Source organism: Oncorhynchus mykiss, chromosome 4 (genome assembly GCF_057628025.1).
Source record: "Oncorhynchus mykiss isolate SJ-2025 chromosome 4, ASM5762802v1, whole genome shotgun sequence".
In the NCBI taxonomy this organism is placed as follows: Eukaryota; Metazoa; Chordata; class Actinopteri; order Salmoniformes; family Salmonidae; genus Oncorhynchus; species Oncorhynchus mykiss.
The window spans coordinates 75,908,021-75,925,929 of NC_143025.1; the positions used below are offsets into that span (position 1 = coordinate 75,908,021).

At 42.1% G+C, this 17,909-nt stretch overlaps 1 protein-coding gene across 3 annotated transcripts; it reads left to right on the forward strand.

The window, feature by feature from the left end:
- The first annotated feature begins 747 nt into the window (after positions 1-747).
- On the forward strand, positions 748-17,071 carry LOC110522366 (sialomucin core protein 24). 3 transcript variants are annotated; one of them, XM_021600709.3, is made up of 6 exons: positions 748-986; positions 1,862-1,930; positions 10,311-10,412; positions 11,122-11,226; positions 11,360-11,437; positions 11,596-17,071. In XM_021600709.3, the coding sequence occupies exons 1-6, from the start codon at positions 917-919 to the stop codon at positions 11,760-11,762; spliced, it is 591 nt and encodes a 196-aa protein (XP_021456384.1). In that variant the 5' UTR covers positions 748-916; the 3' UTR covers positions 11,763-17,071. The 3 variants fall into 3 exon arrangements, with proteins under 3 accessions (XP_021456384.1, XP_021456386.1, XP_021456385.1); XM_021600711.3 differs by lacking the exon at positions 11,122-11,226 and having other exon boundaries at positions 763-986; XM_021600710.3 differs by lacking the exons at positions 748-986; positions 1,862-1,930 and adding an exon at positions 9,512-9,715.
- The last annotated feature ends 838 nt before the right edge of the window (positions 17,072-17,909 follow it).

Sequence of the window (17,909 nt, forward strand, 5' to 3'; positions counted from 1 at the left end):
CTGTAAACAATTGTTAGTTGTGACATGCAGAAAGTAGATATCCTAACCGACTTACCAAAACTATAGTTTGTTAACAAGAAATTTGTGGAGTGGTTGAAAAACTACTTTTAATGACTCCAACCTAAGTGTATGTAAACTTAAGACTTCAACTGTAGCTTTTTTCGCACCAGAAATGAAAGCTAGATAGATGTAGTGTACCCTGTATATGTGAAACAATCATTCCCCCCTAAAAATGACTTGTTTGTTGATTCAATCCCTCCTCTTGAGTAAATCAAAGCAGACTAGTCAAAACAAAAGACTTGTGGCATTTCTAGTCCTCTAGATATGTGATTTTGTGGTGGTGGACTATACAGGAAATGGTATCTTGACCTAAGAGGCCACAAAAACAGTAGGCCTGCTGTCCAAATTCCTGCACTGTAGTGTACAGTCAGAACAGAATTAAATACATAAAAATAGTTATAACAAGGGGCTGTGAGTTGGTAGGCATGTATTATCTGTTTGTTTCATCAACAATTTGCAAGTGATTCTATATCAGCAGATGATACGCAATAATTAAATCTGGTTATTTCAATTGTGATTCATGACAGGTGTGAGTTTTTTTCAGAAGAAAACATGTTGCCACTTACCCGAGACAAGTTATTATAACTGTGCCACTTTGCAGTGAATATAAACAGGAGGTCCGTGTTTTTAAGAACAGTAGGCCTAGGCCATACTGTGAAATAAAGTCAGTACTGGACGTCTCACTTCACGACACATCTCTTTACCCCTCCCTGCAAGTAAGCAATAAAAAGTGCCACATGACCTGTGTAGAAGGAAGTAGCAAGTTAGCAACAAGCCCCGTATCCAGCAGATATCCAGATCTCTCGCGACTAAAATTCGGGTAGAACAAATTGAGGAAAAATAGAAATTAAACAACATGTTTTTAAAACTTGTGTACGTTACATTGGTACTCGCATTGGTGAGTGCAACAACAACTGCAGACGTAGGTAAGTTTGCGACCTACAAAGCACAGCACAACCTGTTCTTGCGCTTTCTGCATTGGAAAGCCAGCGGGCGAGCTAACGTTAGCTAGCTAACTAAGGAGAGGTAACTGCGCGAGACGTTTGAGTGCATATTTATGTCACATGTCTATCTAGTTCCCCCGAATGTGACTGCAAACAGTTTGTTTAAATTATTTGTGCGAATTCCACGTGTTGTCAAATCATGTCAAGCTAGTTGGTTTTTCTAAGGATGTGTGCGGAGTGTAGCCAGCTAGCTGCGCGCGCGCGACATATCAAGCAGTACACGTTATCGTCCTCCAACTAGCTTTTAGAATAAACAAATACTAACGCTAGCCAGCAACCCTGAACTTACAGGCAAATGTGTCGCTTTTAATTTACCCTTTCACAACAACTTTCGAAAATGGATGGTTAGTGAATCGGCCAGATATTCTCTCATTGCCCATGACCAGCTGGCTGTTATCATATGCAACAACAAGCCTGTCAGTCTTGCGTCACATTAGAGTTATGTTGCGTTATGAAGCTCTAGTTAGTTAGCTATGAAGCCACACAAGTCACACGAACAGAGGGACAATGTTAAAGTCCCTCATTGACACAGGTATTTTAAATGTAATGCACTTGATGTTGACATGACCTTTCTCATCTCGTAACGTTAGACTGATTTAATGTACAAGGAATCGTTGAGTAACTTTACCACTCCCTGTGACTAACGATTTAACGTTGCATACATTTGACGAGTAATGTTTTGCCTAGTAAATATCTCCCTGGCAGGTCCAATTAGGTCTATAGCCGTCAAAGTTGGGCAAATTACATCTAACCTTAGTTATACACTTGTAATTACTTATGTTAATTGATGTTTCCAGTTTCAGTTGACTGTGATGCACTTGATTGTGAAGCATGTGTTGGTGACTGTCAATGGATGAACTGCACATGTAAGTACCTACTTTTCCTGCTCCTGCATGCATGATATTGTGGTGAAGAGTCATACATTTTGGCATGTAAGCTTAAGCCTACAATTTCCTGAGCCATACTGAACTTTTAAGTTAGGAACATTAAACTACCAGACAGTATCGTTATCTTTCAGGTACCTTGTAAGCCAGTTGATTCTGTTTTTTGACAATGTCATTCCAAAGGATCAAGAGGTAGCCATTTTGAGATGCAAGTCAAAAAAGACTGGGACAATGGGCAGTTTGGGCAAGGCAGTTATCAGAGAAATGTGTGTCCTTAGTAAAAGTGTCTGCTTATGTAGTTTAGGAAGCTACTAGGACATTTAGCCTCATCTCTTCCACACCATCAATTTTAGAGAGTAGAGATATATCTGCTGGTCCTTGGACAAGAACACTTTGCTACACAATTATCTAATTACGGTAATGGCAATACCTGGTCAGACTCATGATAAATGTCTTGATATTGTGGTCTCAATCTCCAGTGGGGATGTTTGTTCGTTTTTAGGTGTGATATACTAAGCTCCTAGATGCCTGAGTCATACACTATAATTAAACAATAAGGCACGAGGGGGTGTGGTATATGGCCAGTATACCACGCCTAAGGATTGTTCTTAGGCACGACATCGCAGAGTGCCATATACCACAAACCCTCAAGCTGCATTATTGCTATTATTAACTGGTTATCAATGTAATTAGAGCAGTAAAAAATGTTTTGTCATACCCGTGGTTTAAGGTCTGGCTGACAGACATGGTATATCAATCAGCATTCAGGGCTCTAACCACCTAGTTTATAAGTGTTTATATAGCCAGCCTGCTGCTCTGACTGCCGCATCGTAACTCTGTTTGCCTGTAGATGTTATCAGCCCAGTGAATTGAGGTTACAGGTTGTTTTAATTGGGTTTTTAAGCCAAGCCCAGATCATTGCCCATGACACACTGCTGAGTAATAAAGCTGAACAGGTGCGTCATTCCCAGGTATGTGCGTGCCTGTATGTGTGTGTGATGCTGAGAAAAAGCAGAGCAAATCCGATTGTGTGTTTTAGGTGCCATTTAAGCTACGTAGGGTCGTAGAAGAGAGCCTGTGTGTCTGTCATCATGATTTGCATAATTTACTTCAGCAAACTATATAGACAGTATTATAGGACTATCTGAATTGTGGGTGTGGTAAGTTGGAACCTTCTATTCAGGCACATTATCCTCCATGATTATGTGGACTGAGCTGAGTGTAGGCCCTCAGTTTTGGCAGTTGCCACTAAAAAGAGGATGATCCCAGCTGCTACTGTATTTATTTCTCAGCTGCACTATAAAACCGGAGTAGCCTACCCGGCATGATTTGAAAAATTATCTGCGGGACAGCAGCTTCCATTCGCTATTTGAGTGCATATGGACATCTTTTTTTTTGGTTATCCTGCTCCTGCCCATTTGTTAATAGGCCCTTCTAAATCGAAACATGTTGCATATTAGGATGAAATATGATCACTTGAAAAGAGACCAGCGTGTGCAGCCTGAGGCAAGGAACGGAGCGTAAGCGGGCCAAATTAGGCCCGTGGGCCGCCAATTGGGCAATCTGGCCTATGGCATGGCGTATAGCCAGATAACATACTCCTATCCTGTTTTACTAAAATACAGTTGAAGTCGGAAGTTTACATACACTTAGGTCGGAGTCATTAAAACTCGTTTTTCAACCAATCAACACATTTCTTCTTAACAAACTATAGTTTTGGCAAGTCGGTTAGGGCATCTACTTTGTGCATGACAAGTCATTTTTCCAACAATTGTTTACAGACAGATATATTTTACTTATAAACTGACTGTATCACAATTCTAGTGGGTCAGAAGTTTACATAACTTCTTATGGCTAGGGGTTCCTCGACAATATTCCGCTGAAAAGGCAGAGCGCGAAATTCAAAAATATTTTTGGGAAATATGTATCTTTCATAAATTCAAGTTAAAGTGCAAGTTAAAAAAGTTATATTACAGTTCGTAGAAACATGTCAAACGATGTATAGAATCAATCTTTAGGAAGTTTTTAAGATATATCTTCAATAATGTTCCAACCGGAGAATTCCTTTGTCTTTAGAATTGCAATGGAACGCAAGCTAACTCTCACTCTCACGGAATCAGCTCATGGCACTCTGGCAGGCCTCTGGTTGATTCAGCTCTCATTCGCCCCCACTTCACAGTAGAAGCCTCAAACAAGGTTCTAAAGACTGACATCTAGTGGAAGCCGTAGGAAGTGCAATATGACCCCATAGACACTGAATATTCGATAGGCAATGAGTTGGAAAAACTACAAACCTCAGATTTCCCACTTCATGGTTGGATTTCCTGGTTGGATTTTCTCAGGTTTTCACCTGCCATATGAGTTCTGTTATACTCACAGACATCATTCAAACAGTTTTAGAAACTTCAGCCTGTTTTCTACCCAATACTACTAATAATATGCATATATTAGCTTCTGGGCCAGAGTAGCAGGAAGTTTACTCTGGGCACGCTTTTCATCCGAACGTGAAAATGCTGCCCCCTATCCCAAACAGGATAAACTAAGTTGACTGTGCCTTTAAACAGCTTGGAAAATTCCAGAAAATAGGCTTATTGACATCATTTGAGTGAATCGGAGGTGTACCTGTGGATGTATTTCAAGGCCTACCTTCAAACTCAGTGCCTCTTTGCTTGACATCATGGGAAAATCAAAAGAACTCAAAAAAAAATTGTAGACCTCCACAAGTCTGGTTCATCCTTGGGAGCAATTTCCAAATGCCTGAAGGTGCCACGTTCATCTGTACAAACAATAGTAGGCAAGTATAAACACCATGGTACCACACAGCTGTCATACCACTCAGGAATGAGACGCGGTCTTACTTCTAGAGATGAACGTACTTTGGTGCGAAAAATGCAAATCAATCCCAGAACAACAGCAAAGGACCTTATGAAGATGCTGGAGGAAATAGGTACAAAAGTATCTATATCCACAGCAAAACGAGTCCTATATCGACATAACCTGAAAGGCCGCTCAGCAAGGAAGAAGCCAGTGCTACAAACCCGCCATAAAAAAAGACTAGACTACGGTTTGCAACTGCACATGGGGACAAAAATATATAGAACTGTTTGGCCATAATGACCATCGTTATGTTTGGAGGGAAAAGGGGGATGCTTGCAAGCCGAAGGACACCATCCCAACCGTGAAGCACGGGGGTGATAGCATCATGTTGTGGGGGTGCTTTGCTGCAGGAGGGACTGGTGCACTTCACAAAATAGATGTCATCATGAGGCATGAAAGTTATGTGGATATATTGAAGCAACATCTTTAGACATCAGTCAGGAAGTTAAAGCTTGGTCTCAAATGGGTCTTCCAAATGGATAATAACCCCAAGCATACTTCCAAAGTTGTGGCAAAATGGCTTAAGGACAACAAAGTCAAGGTATTGGAGTGGCCATCATAAAGCCCTGACCTCAATCCTGTAGAAAATGAGGCAAGGAGGCCTACAAACCTGACAGTTACACCAGCTCTGTCAGGAGGATTGGGCCAAAATTCATACAAAGCTCTCCCTCACCCTCCATTTGGCAAATCTGACCATAATTCTATCCTCCTTATTCCTGCTTACAAGCAAAAATGAAGGCAGGAAGTACCAGTGACTAGATCCATTTTTTAAAAATGGTCAGATGAAGCAGATGCTAAGCTACAGGACTGTTTTGCTAGCACAGACTAGAATATGTTCCGGGATTCCTCCGATGGCATTGAGGAGTACACCACATCAGTCATTGGCTTCATCAATATGTGCATCGACGACGTCGTCTCCACAGTGACCATACGCATGCCCCAACCAGAAGGATTACAGGCAACATCCGCACTGAGGGTGCAGGGCTTGCAAACCATTGCAGACTACAAAGGGAAGCACAGTCGAGATGCCCAGTGACACAAGCCTACCAGACGAGCTAAACTACTTCTGTGCTCGCTTTGAGGCAAATGGAACTGAAACATGCATGAGAACATCAGTTGTTCTTTAAGACTGTGATCACGCTCTCCGCAGCCGACGTGAATAAGCCCTTAAAACAGGTTAACATTCACAAGGCCGCAGGGGCAGACGGATTACCAGGACAGGTACTGACCAATTTTCAAGTGTCTTCACTGACATTTTCAACCTCTCTCTGTCCGAGTCTGTAATACCTACATGTTTCAAACAGATCACCATAGTGCCTGTGCCCATGAACACTAAGGTAACCTGCCTAAATGACCACCGACCTGTAGCACTCACGTCTGTAGCCATGAAGTGCTTTGAAAGGGTGGTCATGGCTCACATCAACACCATTATCCCAGAAACCCTAGACCCACTCCAATTTTGTATACCACTCGTAACAGATCCACAGATTACGCAGTCTCTATTGCACTCCACACTGCCCTTTCCCACCTGGACGAAAGGAACACCTATCGAACACCTACGTGACTACAGCTTAGTGTTCAACACCATAGTGCCCTCAAAGCTCATCACTAAGCTAAGGACCCCGGGACTGAACACCTCCCTCTGCAACTGGATCCTGGACTTCCTGACAGGCCGCACCCAGATGGTAAGGGTAGGTAACAACACATCCACCATGCTGATCCTCAACACAGGGGCCCCCCAGTCCCCTCCTGTACTCCCTGTTCACTCATGACTGCACGGCCAAGCACGACTCCAACACCAAGTTTGCCGATGACACAATAGTGGTAGGCCTGATCACCGACAATGTTAAGACATCCTATAGAGAGGTCAGACACCTGGCCGTGTGGTGCCAGGACAACAACCTATCCCTCAACGTGATCAAGACAAAGGAGATGATTGTGGACTAGAGGAAAAGGAGGACCAAGCACGCCCCCATTCTCATCAACAGGGCTGCAGTGGAACAGATTGAGAGCTTCAAATTCCTTGGTGTCCACATCACCAACAAACTAACTTGGTCCAAGCACACCAAGACAGCCGTGAGGAGGGCACGACAAAGCCTATTCCCACACAGGAGACTGAAATTTTGACATGGGACCTCAGATCCTCAAAAGGTTCTACAGCTGCACCATCGAGAGCATCCTGACTGGTTGCATCACTGCCTGGTATGGCAACTGCTTGGCCTCCGACCGCAAGGTGCAGAGGGTAGTGCGTACGGCCCAGTACATCACTGGGGCCAAGCTTCCTGCCATCCAGGACCTCCTATACCAGGCGGTGTCAGAGGAAGGCCCTAAAAATTGTCAAAGACTCCAGCCACCCTAGTCATAGACTGTTCTCTCTGCTACCGCACGGCAAGCGGTACTGGAGCGCCATGTCTAGGTCCAAGAGACTTCTAAACAGTTTCTAGCCCCAAGACTAAAGACTCTTAAGATCTAATCAAATGGCCTCCCAGACTATTTGCATTGCCCCCCCTTTACACCACTGCTACTCTGTTATCATCTAAGCATAGTCACTTTTAATAACTCTACCTACATGTACATACTACCTCAACCGGTGCCCCCGCACATTGACTCTGTACCGGTACCCCCCTGTATATAGTCTCGCTATTGTTATATTTTACTGTTTACTTTTATTTCTTATCTGTATCTTTTTATTTATTTTTTAACTACATTGTTGGTTATGGGCTTGTAATTAAGCATTTCACTGTAAGGTCTGTTGTATTTGGCACATGTGACTAATACGATTTGATATCAATATTTGCACATAAAGGTGTTTCCACCTCCATTTTTCCCGTAATTCATTTTACAAGACAAAGATCCCACCATGTCGAACAAACTAGTTCTGTCGTGTGTGTGGGTGTGTGTGTGTGTGTGTGTATATATATATATATATATATATATATATATATAATTATTTGTACCTTAATTACTTGTTTCCATCACAGCTGTCGTGAATTATATATTTTTTAGTAAGGTATGACTTTATTCTGATAAATCTGTGGATGGAAACCTGGTTAATGACTGACAGACACAATCCTCACAGTGCTGTCACACACCAGAAATAATAACTCGGCAGTCTCTCTCTCACACCAGAACTAACCGTCTCTCACCACACAGTAGGTCGGAGGTCTGAACTAATGCTTTTCACAAGCCCTACAACAGGATCACCAATTAGATATTAACTAAATCTGGAAGTTCACACAGACTGACCGTGGAGAGGGACATTCTAAAGTTGGCTACAATACAGACCCAGCTCACTTAGACCTAGGTAATGACCCAGCTCATTGTGGTGAGTTACTGCAAGCCCCACTGTTATTACCAGATTTACCATTGGTTTAGGGATTTCATGTAAACACATAGGCGTCAGAGGGGCTCCATTTTTGTTCTGAAGGCTGTAGTTTAATCCCACTGAGCGACATGTGTCAGCTGGTTTAGCTCAAAGTGTACTGGTCTGGATGTAGGAAACAAAGTGTTATGCAGCGCTTGGCTCTTTAAGGATTTCCCCTGTGACAATCCTCTTCCCTCCGATCTCTCACTGGATGCCCCTTGCAGTGGGTTCGGCTCACACTGATGTCAAGATCCTTCTGGAATGTGTGTTAGTGAGCTCCACCTTTCATAGCTGCCTGTGAGGTAACAGCCACCTCTACCCCCTCCACCAATGGAAAAGTCTGCCTTACACACACACACTGATAGTGGGGTCACACACGGATGATCTTAATTGCATGCTCCTCGTGTCCTCTCGTCTCCTTCTCAAAACCCCACTGGATGAGAGAACCAGAGGTCCCTCCCCTCTGACCTGCTCCTCCAGTGGGGTTTTGAGAAGGAGAGAACGCGAGGAGTATGCAATTAAGATTCTCAACTTCAAGACAAGGTTAGTGGCAGTGCTCAAAGTTTCAGAACAGTACAAGCATGAGATAAATCACCTGTAGGTTTAAAACAAATAAAAAATCTACACAATACCCCATCACAAAGCGAAAATGGGTTTCATGACGTTTTTGCAAATTGATTATAAAAAACATACCTTATAAGTGTTCAGACGCTTTGCTATGAGACTGGAAATTGAGCTTAGGTGCATCCTGTTTCCATTGATCATCCTTGATGTTTCTACAACTTGATTGGAGCACAACAGTTTGCTAACTATGCTAACATAATTACAAAAGGGTTTTCTAATGATCAATTAGCCTTTTAAAGTGATACTTGGATTAGCTAACACAACGTGCCATTGGAACACAGGATGGTTGCTGATAATGGGTCTCTAGATATCACATGTAAAATCCAGTTTCCAGCAACAATAGTCATTTACAACATTAACAATGTATACACTGTATTTCTGATCAATTTGATGTTATTTTAATGGACAAAAAATGTGATTTTCTTTAAAAAACAAGGACATTTCTAAGTGACCCCAAACTTTTGAAAAGGTAGTGTATCTATCCACCCCCTTGGATTAATCAGTAATGGGAAAGATCATGCAGTGGAGGAGGGGGCTGGCTATGATTTCTGACTTTCCAGGAAGGAGAATGACTGAACTCGCACTAGACTCCTGAGCTGACAAGCCCATCCCATTTGACTGAAAACAAGATAATACTTGGCTGTGGTTCAAACTCTTAAAAGACACACCCTCGTCCACTTAACCTCGCCTTGTGCCCTTGGGGGAATCGCTGTCACCATCTTGGAGGGCTGTCCAAATGATTCGCCAAGCAAGGCGAGTTTTAAAATGTAAGCCCTTCTGCCCTCGTTTTTAGTGTACAATTATGTTCACTTTGGGGACTGAAACTCTCCATATTTCAATTTGCGACGATTGTCCCTCCGCTAAGAAACGTCTGCCAAAAGGGAAAACGTCAACATTAAAGTGTAAGTAAAAACAAATGTAAATAAGTTATAAATTGTGCTACTAATGCACATGACGGCATTGTAAATGTAATGATGTTTTTTGGAAAATTTAGAAATAAAAAATTTTCCTTCTTAAGAAGTTCCAGCTAGGCAGGCTAACCATTAGTTAGCTAATTAATTTGCTAGCTATCATAGTAGGCATATATTAATAATTTATACAGTTAATTTTAAGTAGACGTGTAATTGACTGTAGCATATGTAAAGCACCCACAAGCTACCGGTGGCTGAAAACACAATCATCGCGGGATCAATGAGTGACGAATTTCTGTGCAAAGGCAGTCCATTTTAAAAATCATTCCTTCCTTACCCTGCAAGTGTATACTCATCAGAAGTGTCCACTTAATTTGAGGGCTGAGAGGATAGGGTGTGTCTTAAGTGTTTAGAATGCAGCCCTTGTGTTCTTAAATGGCTCATGTTCCCTATGGTGTCAGGATTAATATACTTTTCCTAAAGATTCCCGATCACCTGAACACATTTTCTTGTCTTTGTGTTAGTGCTCTACTGGAAAACTGTCTTTCATTGGTGCTTGTTTGTTCCTTTTATCCCCTCTGTTCAGTTACAGCAACTCCAGATGTCTCCAATGTCTCCTGTGTCAACGTCACCTCCATAAACAGTCCGAACATGACCATAGGCGCCTGCTCCAATGAAACCTGCTCAGGTAAAGTCCAATACCATCACCTGGTTCAGTTAAAGGCTTCTCCAGAGAGATTACATGTGCTTTGTTATTCCAGTCACTGTCACTTATTTAACATGACACAGGACTGGCCTTCAACAGAAAGTGACTGATCTAGGCATATGGAGACATTCTATATCTCTGTTATGTGGTGTCAGTTGCTTTCTCTCAATAGTCTGAAATGCTTCCCTCCTTTCCTAATTGCTTTGTCGCTGCCTTCCTCCTCCCTTGTCATTCCACCAGTCCAAAAGGATTAGATGTGTGAAAGCTAATTGTATGAATTCACGCTATTACATTCACCTACCAAATCCTGTCAGATCAAAATGGAAGGCAGGAGGGGAATGCAGGAGGCATTTTGGGACTATCCAGATGTAGCCTGTCTCTTTCTTCCCTGCTTTATACTAGGCCCGGCATGATACCAGTATCGCGATACTCATTAGTATTATGGCAAGGAAACAAAACGCAAAGTGGATTTAACTTCTTTCGATTAACAGCCCTAATGTTGGAAACGAACGGTTCTCATCCAGAGTCACGTTTATTTTCCAAGCAATGGCGCACAATATTTTACGTACAGCAGGACCGTAGTGTTAGGTCTGCTTTGTGTTTTCATTTTTGCCTTGGAAAAAATATTGCAATACTGAAATCGTCACAGCCCTGCTTTATACTCTGTCTCTCTTTGTGTCGGTTTCTTCAGTGCAGCCTTTTACTTCAAGTTCAGCCAAACCTCCTACCCCCACCATGTCTGCTATCCCTACGGTCATCAATGTCACTAACAGCTCCACCACTGAGTCCACCACAGGTAACCAGCAAAAACCAGCCTATCAGCTGCTCCCTTCTAATCAGTGTGTGTCTACTGGGTGGCCGGATGGTTGTAATGTCAAACCTAAATATGGTGAAATGGTATTAAACTGATATCTTACCGCTGTGTCCAGCTAACCTGACTACTGCAGTACCAACCGCCCTGCCCACTAATGGCACCGTCCCAGTCTCTGACACAACAACTGCTTCAAGTAAGTTCCCATGCCAGCCCAGTCTGAAATCAAATAATATTACTGAATCAAAAGTCAATTCTGCCAGTGGATGATCAATATGTTTGTGGTTCTACATGGCCCTAAAGGCTAGTGGTGATACAGTGGTATGACTTGGCTCTCACTCCCACCCTGTGCAGACAGCACTGCGTCACCAGTGGGGCCCTCTCCTGCACCTCATAAGAATGCAACGTTTGACGCAGCGAGCTTCATTGGGGGCATCGTGCTTGTCCTGGGCCTGCAGGCTGTGCTCTTCTTCCTCTACAAGTTCTGCAAGTCCAAGGACCGCAACTACCACACCCTCTGAAGGACCCACACCAACAACTACTCTGGCCCCCCCACCCCTCCCGGGCCAACTGGAACCTCCTAATATCAACCCCCTAACCCCTGGCCATTGTGATTCTCTCAAACAGTGTTTCTCCCACAATCCCCACTCCTCATTGCATTGTGCTAGCAACTTGTGGTTTAGGCCTGTGGTTTAGGCCTATACACACAACAGAAGGCTGCTGAGGAGAAGACGGCTCATAGTAATGGCTGCAACGGAGCAAACGGAATGGCATCAAACACATGGGAACCATGCGTTGGATGTATTGGATACCATTCCGCTCTAGCCATTAGCACGAGCCCGTCCTCCCCAATTAAGGTGCCACCAACCTCCTGTGGTACACACCCACACTTGCGCCACATCTTTTACTGGATGTGTACACTACGCATTTTTCACACCCTGGTGCAGCCTTCAGCACAGAATTACATCACTGTGTTTCCCCTCTCCTACTCCCCTCTCTCCCCCTCTCCTCATTCAGTTAGTCATTGTGACTGGAGAAAAATCAGCCTAATTTACTGCTCCTCTCTCCTGGCCCTTCATAATGTTTTACCTGCCTGGCCTGGTAAAAACGAGCCAACGGTCATTTATGTAAAAGACTTCCTGTTCTGTTGGAATATAGTGGGGCTGCCATGGCATTAGCTTGTGGCCTTCATGCACCTTGGTAACGCTTCAGAAACACCGAGGTCCCCTCCCCTGTTATTTTTCAGAATTTGATGACTGGATGATGCAGCATAGCTTTTATTCTTGTTTGTCGTGGGACAGATCTGGGCAGAGTTTTTCACACCTATATAAAGGGGTTATAATCAAATGATGGTAGAAAGTCCAAACAAAAGGAGAACTAGAAGCAGTACTCCATTCTTTAAGTTTATATTCTGTATGAAGATGCCTCCATCTGAAGCGGAGGAAGAGTCAGACCCTTGGTGTTAAGACACAGCACACACCACACGCTGCCAAGAGAGCAGCTCAATGCAATACACCCAAATCAATCCCCCTTTCTATAACCCCCTCTGTCTTTATCGGCTTCAGCCAAACGGATCACAGTGAAGAGTCCAGTCAGTAGACTTGAGATATTCCCTTGACAGGAAGGAAATCTCAATGAGTCAAGTCTTTGGGACATGGTCGAAAGGTTATACAGATAAAATATTGTAGTAAATATATGAGAATGATTAAATAAGTCTAATTATGAATTCAAGTGTTGAACGGAAAGAGATGAAGATAAGACAGTCTGCACCTTATTGATGCGTACAGTGATAGCAGTAAAGTGCCTTTAATGTTAAATGTGACTTAAAGAGGGGATGAGTGAGAATTATGATGTTGCTCCTCTTCCTCCTAGCTGAGGCCTGAGTGTCGTTGTTGTAAAGTAAAAGCAGTCTGGTGACAGGCACGGGAACGCGGTGCTGATATTGGTTATGAGCAGAGAGAACAGAACCAGGGTGGTTCTCAATCCCATTTTAATTCACTCAAACCAAGTAGTTACCTGAAATTCCAAAATGTTCCTCATAGAAGATTGGGAATGATTTCAATTTCAGTTGACTTCCTGAACTGGCTGAATAATTGCAATGAATTGGGCCTGAACAGCAGAACCCTAGTATCCCAGCTGGACTGAATAGCCTTTTATTATTGAAGAGTAGACCGATACGTTAGTTCCTCATCTTGGTCTTTGATGGTTGAAGACCTATTACAGTATCAATTGATTATATTGGCATTGGTTGAGATGTCACCTATGCAGGCAGAAGTTTTGAATGTTCCCCACAGCGCCCTAGTGCTAGTTCCCCCTCATATTGTACAGGCACATCCTTATAGCTTGTGTTTTGAAAATTAACAGTGAAGAATCATTTTTGGCTTAGTTCTTAATAAATTAGTTTTTCCTGGAGTCATGCATACATTGAACTGATAGTTATTTGATCATTTCAAAACTAACTAATACCTGGTCCCTGAACTTAAAATGGACGCAATGTTGAGATGTCGTCCTTTTCATTTTGGGAGTTTTCTTTTCTCCCAGTGAGCTCTGTTTTTTTTTAAGTGCAGTGCCAAGGAGAGGAGTTCCTTCAGAAAGTATTGACACCCCTTGACTTTTTCCACATTGTGTTGTTACAGCCTAAAATGGATTACATTTAGATTTTGTATCACTGATCTGCACACAATACCCAGAATGTTGAAGTAGAATTATGTTTTTAGAAATGTTTACAAATTAATTAAAAATGAAAAGCTGAAATGTCTTGAGTCAATACGTATCCAACCCCTTTGTTATGGCAAGCCTAAATAAGTTCAGGGGTAAAAATGTGCTTAACGAGTCATGTAAATTACATGGACTCACTCTGTCCACAATAATAGTGTTTAACATGATTTTTAAATGACTACTCCATCTCTAAAACCCCACACGTACAATTATCTAAGGTCCCTCGGTCAAACAGTTATTTCAAGCACAGAATCAACCAGAAAGACCAGAGGTTTTCCAATGTTTTACAAAGAAGGGCACCTATTGGAAGATGGGTAAAAAATAAAAAAGCAGACATTTGAATATTCCTTTGAGCATGGTGGTTATTAATTACACTTTGGCTGGTTTGTCAGTACAGCCAGTCACTACAAAGATGCAGGCGTCTTTCCTAACTCAGTTGCTGGAGAGGAAGAAAAACCGCTCAGGGATTTCACCATGAGGCCAATGGTGACTCTCTAAAACAGTTAGAGTTTAATGATTGATGGGAGAAAACAGGATCAATCAACAACATTCTAGTTGCTCCTCAATACTAACCTAATTGACAGTGAAAATAAGGAAATCTGTACAGGAACAAAAAATATTCCAAAACATGAATCCTGTTTGCAATAAGGCACTAAAATATTGAATGTGGCAAAATAAATTTGACACTTTGTTCTGAATACAAAGCATTATGTTTGGGAAACTCCCAACACATCACTGAGTACCACTCTTCATATTTCCAAGCATGGTGGTGACTACATCATGCTATGGGTATGCTTGTCTTCGGCAAGGACTAAGGAGTTTTTTTAGGATAAGAATAAACGGAATAGAGCTAAGCACAAGTAAAATCATAGCGGGAAACCTGGTTGTCTGCTTTCAAACAGACACTGGGAGACAAATTCACCTTTCAGCAGGACAATTCCTAAAACACAATGCCAAATATACACTGGAGTTTCTACCAAGACAACTTTGAATGTTCCTGGGTGGCCTGGTTGGGCTTTTACTTAAATCTGCTCATAAATCTATGGCAAGACTTGAAAAAAATGGCTGTCTAGTAATGATCAACAACCAACTAGACAGCTTGAATAATGTGCAAGTATTGCACAATCCAGGTGTGCAAAACTCCTACAAGTTTTTGGGGGATTTTTCTTCTGCTTTGACGTTAGTATTTTGTCTAGATCGTTGGCAAAAAAAATACAATGAAATCAATTTTACACCCACTTTGTAACACAACAAATTGTAGAAAAAGTCCAGAGGTTTGAATACTTTCTCAAGGCACTGTAGGTTTCCCAAATGTAGTGCTCGTAAAGTATGTCTAGTTCTTTGATTAGCTTGCTGCTAACAGTGTGATGTCCACCTTGTACATAGAGCTGTCATGTCCTTCAGTTGATCTACTTTCAAGCTTTACACAATCGTGTAAAGGCAAGATGATGGATCTTTTTTTAGTGTTTTATCAATAGCTTTCGCTTGCAGTGGCTTGTCAATGTCAAGACTCGGTTGTGTTTTTGTTTGTCATTTTTTTGCATGTCCAATGCTTGGAATTGTAATATTTTATTTTGAATTAGGCTCTTGGGGCTTCAGACACTTAAAATAACCACTTGATGAATTTGTCAAACAGTATGCTAGTGGAGAGTATGCCTAAAACATGTGCATTTAAAGCGAAAGTCCTCAGTCTTGGCATGGAAAATGGAGCGTTGCACTGACGAAGCTTTGCTTTGTAGTTTTTGCCTTATCGTTTTTGTATTGCTTCCAAAAATGTATGAATGGTTGTGAGAACTCTTAACTCAATATTTTCCTTATGATGGAAAAAAATAATAACTTGGTTGTTTTGTATGAGCACACTCAATGTCATTTAAATGTGCGCATACGTCTTTCCTTGGCCTTCATTGTCCCTGATTTTATGTTTTTTTTCTTGATCGCTTTAAGCATGCCTTTTACAATATTAATCTACAGTCACCCAACGGCATTAGGCTACGTCCCAAAGACCCCCGAACTATGGCAAGTCAGAAGTATAAATCTAGTTTTGCCTTGACTGCATTCACGGCTTCACAGTATGCTGTGGCAACTGATAAGCATTTGTGAATCAATCCAGCATTCTGGACTGTTACTTCCCTGTTATATCTCCTTTTGCCATAGTCCTAAGGACACAATGTTTGTTTTTGAAACTGATTTAAAATGACTGCCTACCGTAGAAAGGCACCATCTTGCAGTGAGATAGTATTTTCTTTCAGTAGATGTCACAGGACATCACCAGTACCCACAGCAACTGATACAAATATTCTGATTGTTGCCAATTTTTTCCAGTGCCCGTAGACTGTCACACAGTTCCTCTCCCTGCACCTTTTCAAGAAAAGTGCCTTACTCAGTTGAACATAAATGAAGGTTTTTATTTTTGTCGTAACGCGATAGTACACCCAATAGATATCTCCGCACTTTCAGACCCCTTGTAAAGATGAAATCAAAGATGCTTTGTGTTGTAAGAGCATCTTTAAATGTTGTCTTCGTTTTCTCAATCACACTTTGCTTTGGGAGCCTAAACCAGACACAGAAGAATGGGTCAGCTGGCCAGAGCCACAGACATGCATAGTATGGCAAATTGTCCTAAATATTGTCACCAAGCATTCCATGACTTGCCTACATTCCAACCTAAAATGGAATTTACATTCTTGACCCTAGAATGCAGCGTTCTCTGGAACAACGGTGTACGTTAGTATTGTACCCAGTTGGCTGACCTTTACATGTCTCTGGCTCTGGAGGCAGCTGTCATTATTAGTGTGACGTTCTGGGGCTGTTGTTGCTTTTTAACAATGTCCACATGCCACCTTGATCTAAGTCCTGTTGAATAAAAAGTCATAGGTCTTATGGAATGATTCCTCAGATTTCCTCTCTCTCTCTCGCTCTCTTACACACACAGACACACAGGTTAATGTGTTGACAGACACTTGCTGTTGCATATAGTCAGGATGCCTACTACTCTAATGGTTTATGCTTGTTTGATGTGTCCTTTTTGCCTGTAATCTTGTTTTCTTCTTTTATAGTTTTGCCATTAGATTCAAGATGTTAAAATCAATAAAGTTTGAATATTGTTAAACAATTTCTTTGTCTTTGTATTTACTGTAAATTCTCTCACGTTTCTGAGCAGGACAGTCTTATGGCAGAATGCAGTGGAACATACAGTAAACCACAAATCAAGACCGCTACAATGGAGCTGTATATTTGTGAAACAGTTTGGAAACCAGGACTTGGATCTTTAACCTCTTGTCTATGAAACAATGTGGCAGGTTGCCTCAGCAACAGAAGGTACAGAGTTCAGAAAGAATGATCTCCAGCAGATTTAGAATTAGGACACGGGAGAGAGAAGTAAGTAGGGAAGACACTAGAATACCTGCCGTTGAAACCTCACAGAATTCGGAAGAACTAAACAGGCAAAGATGCTGGACCAAGATAAAGAAGTAGCGCTGCTGACTACATTCTAGGGCCCCTAGTGAAGGTGTGGATGTCAGCGACAGTCAAACACATCTCTGTCGGTGATCTAGCCACGTGCTGGAAGGGTCACGTTGCCCACAACGCCTGTAGAGGTGCAACCGGTTATTACAGCTTTACTCTGCAGCACCTCCTCTTAAAAACATCAATCAATCAAACGTATTTATAAAGCCCTTTTTACATCAGCCGACGTCACACAGTGCTGTACAGAAACCCAGCCTAAACCTCAAACAGCAAGCAATGCTGATGTAGAAGCACGGTGGCTTGGAAAAACTCACTAGAAGGCAGGAACCTAGGAAGAAACCTAGAGAGGAACCAGGCTCTGAGGGGTGGCCAGTCCTCTTCTGGCTGTGCCAGGTTGAGATGATAACAAAACATGACCAAGATGTTCAAACATTTATAGATGACCAGCAGGGTCAAATAATAATAGTAATCACAGTGGTTGTAGA

What these genes read in the sequence shown, in the direction of transcription:
- LOC110522366 (XM_021600709.3), top strand. Translation starts at nt 917, where the DNA reads ATGTTTTTAAAACTTGTGTACGTTACATTGGTACTCGCATTGGTGAGT. An exon ending in AACAACAACTGCAGACGTAG is followed by an intron (nt 987 to 1,861) that starts GTAAGTTTGCGA and finishes TGATGTTTCCAG; the next exon opens with TTTCAGTTGACTGTGATGCA. An exon ending in CTCCAATGAAACCTGCTCAG is followed by an intron (nt 10,413 to 11,121) that starts GTAAAGTCCAAT and finishes CGGTTTCTTCAG; the next exon opens with TGCAGCCTTTTACTTCAAGT.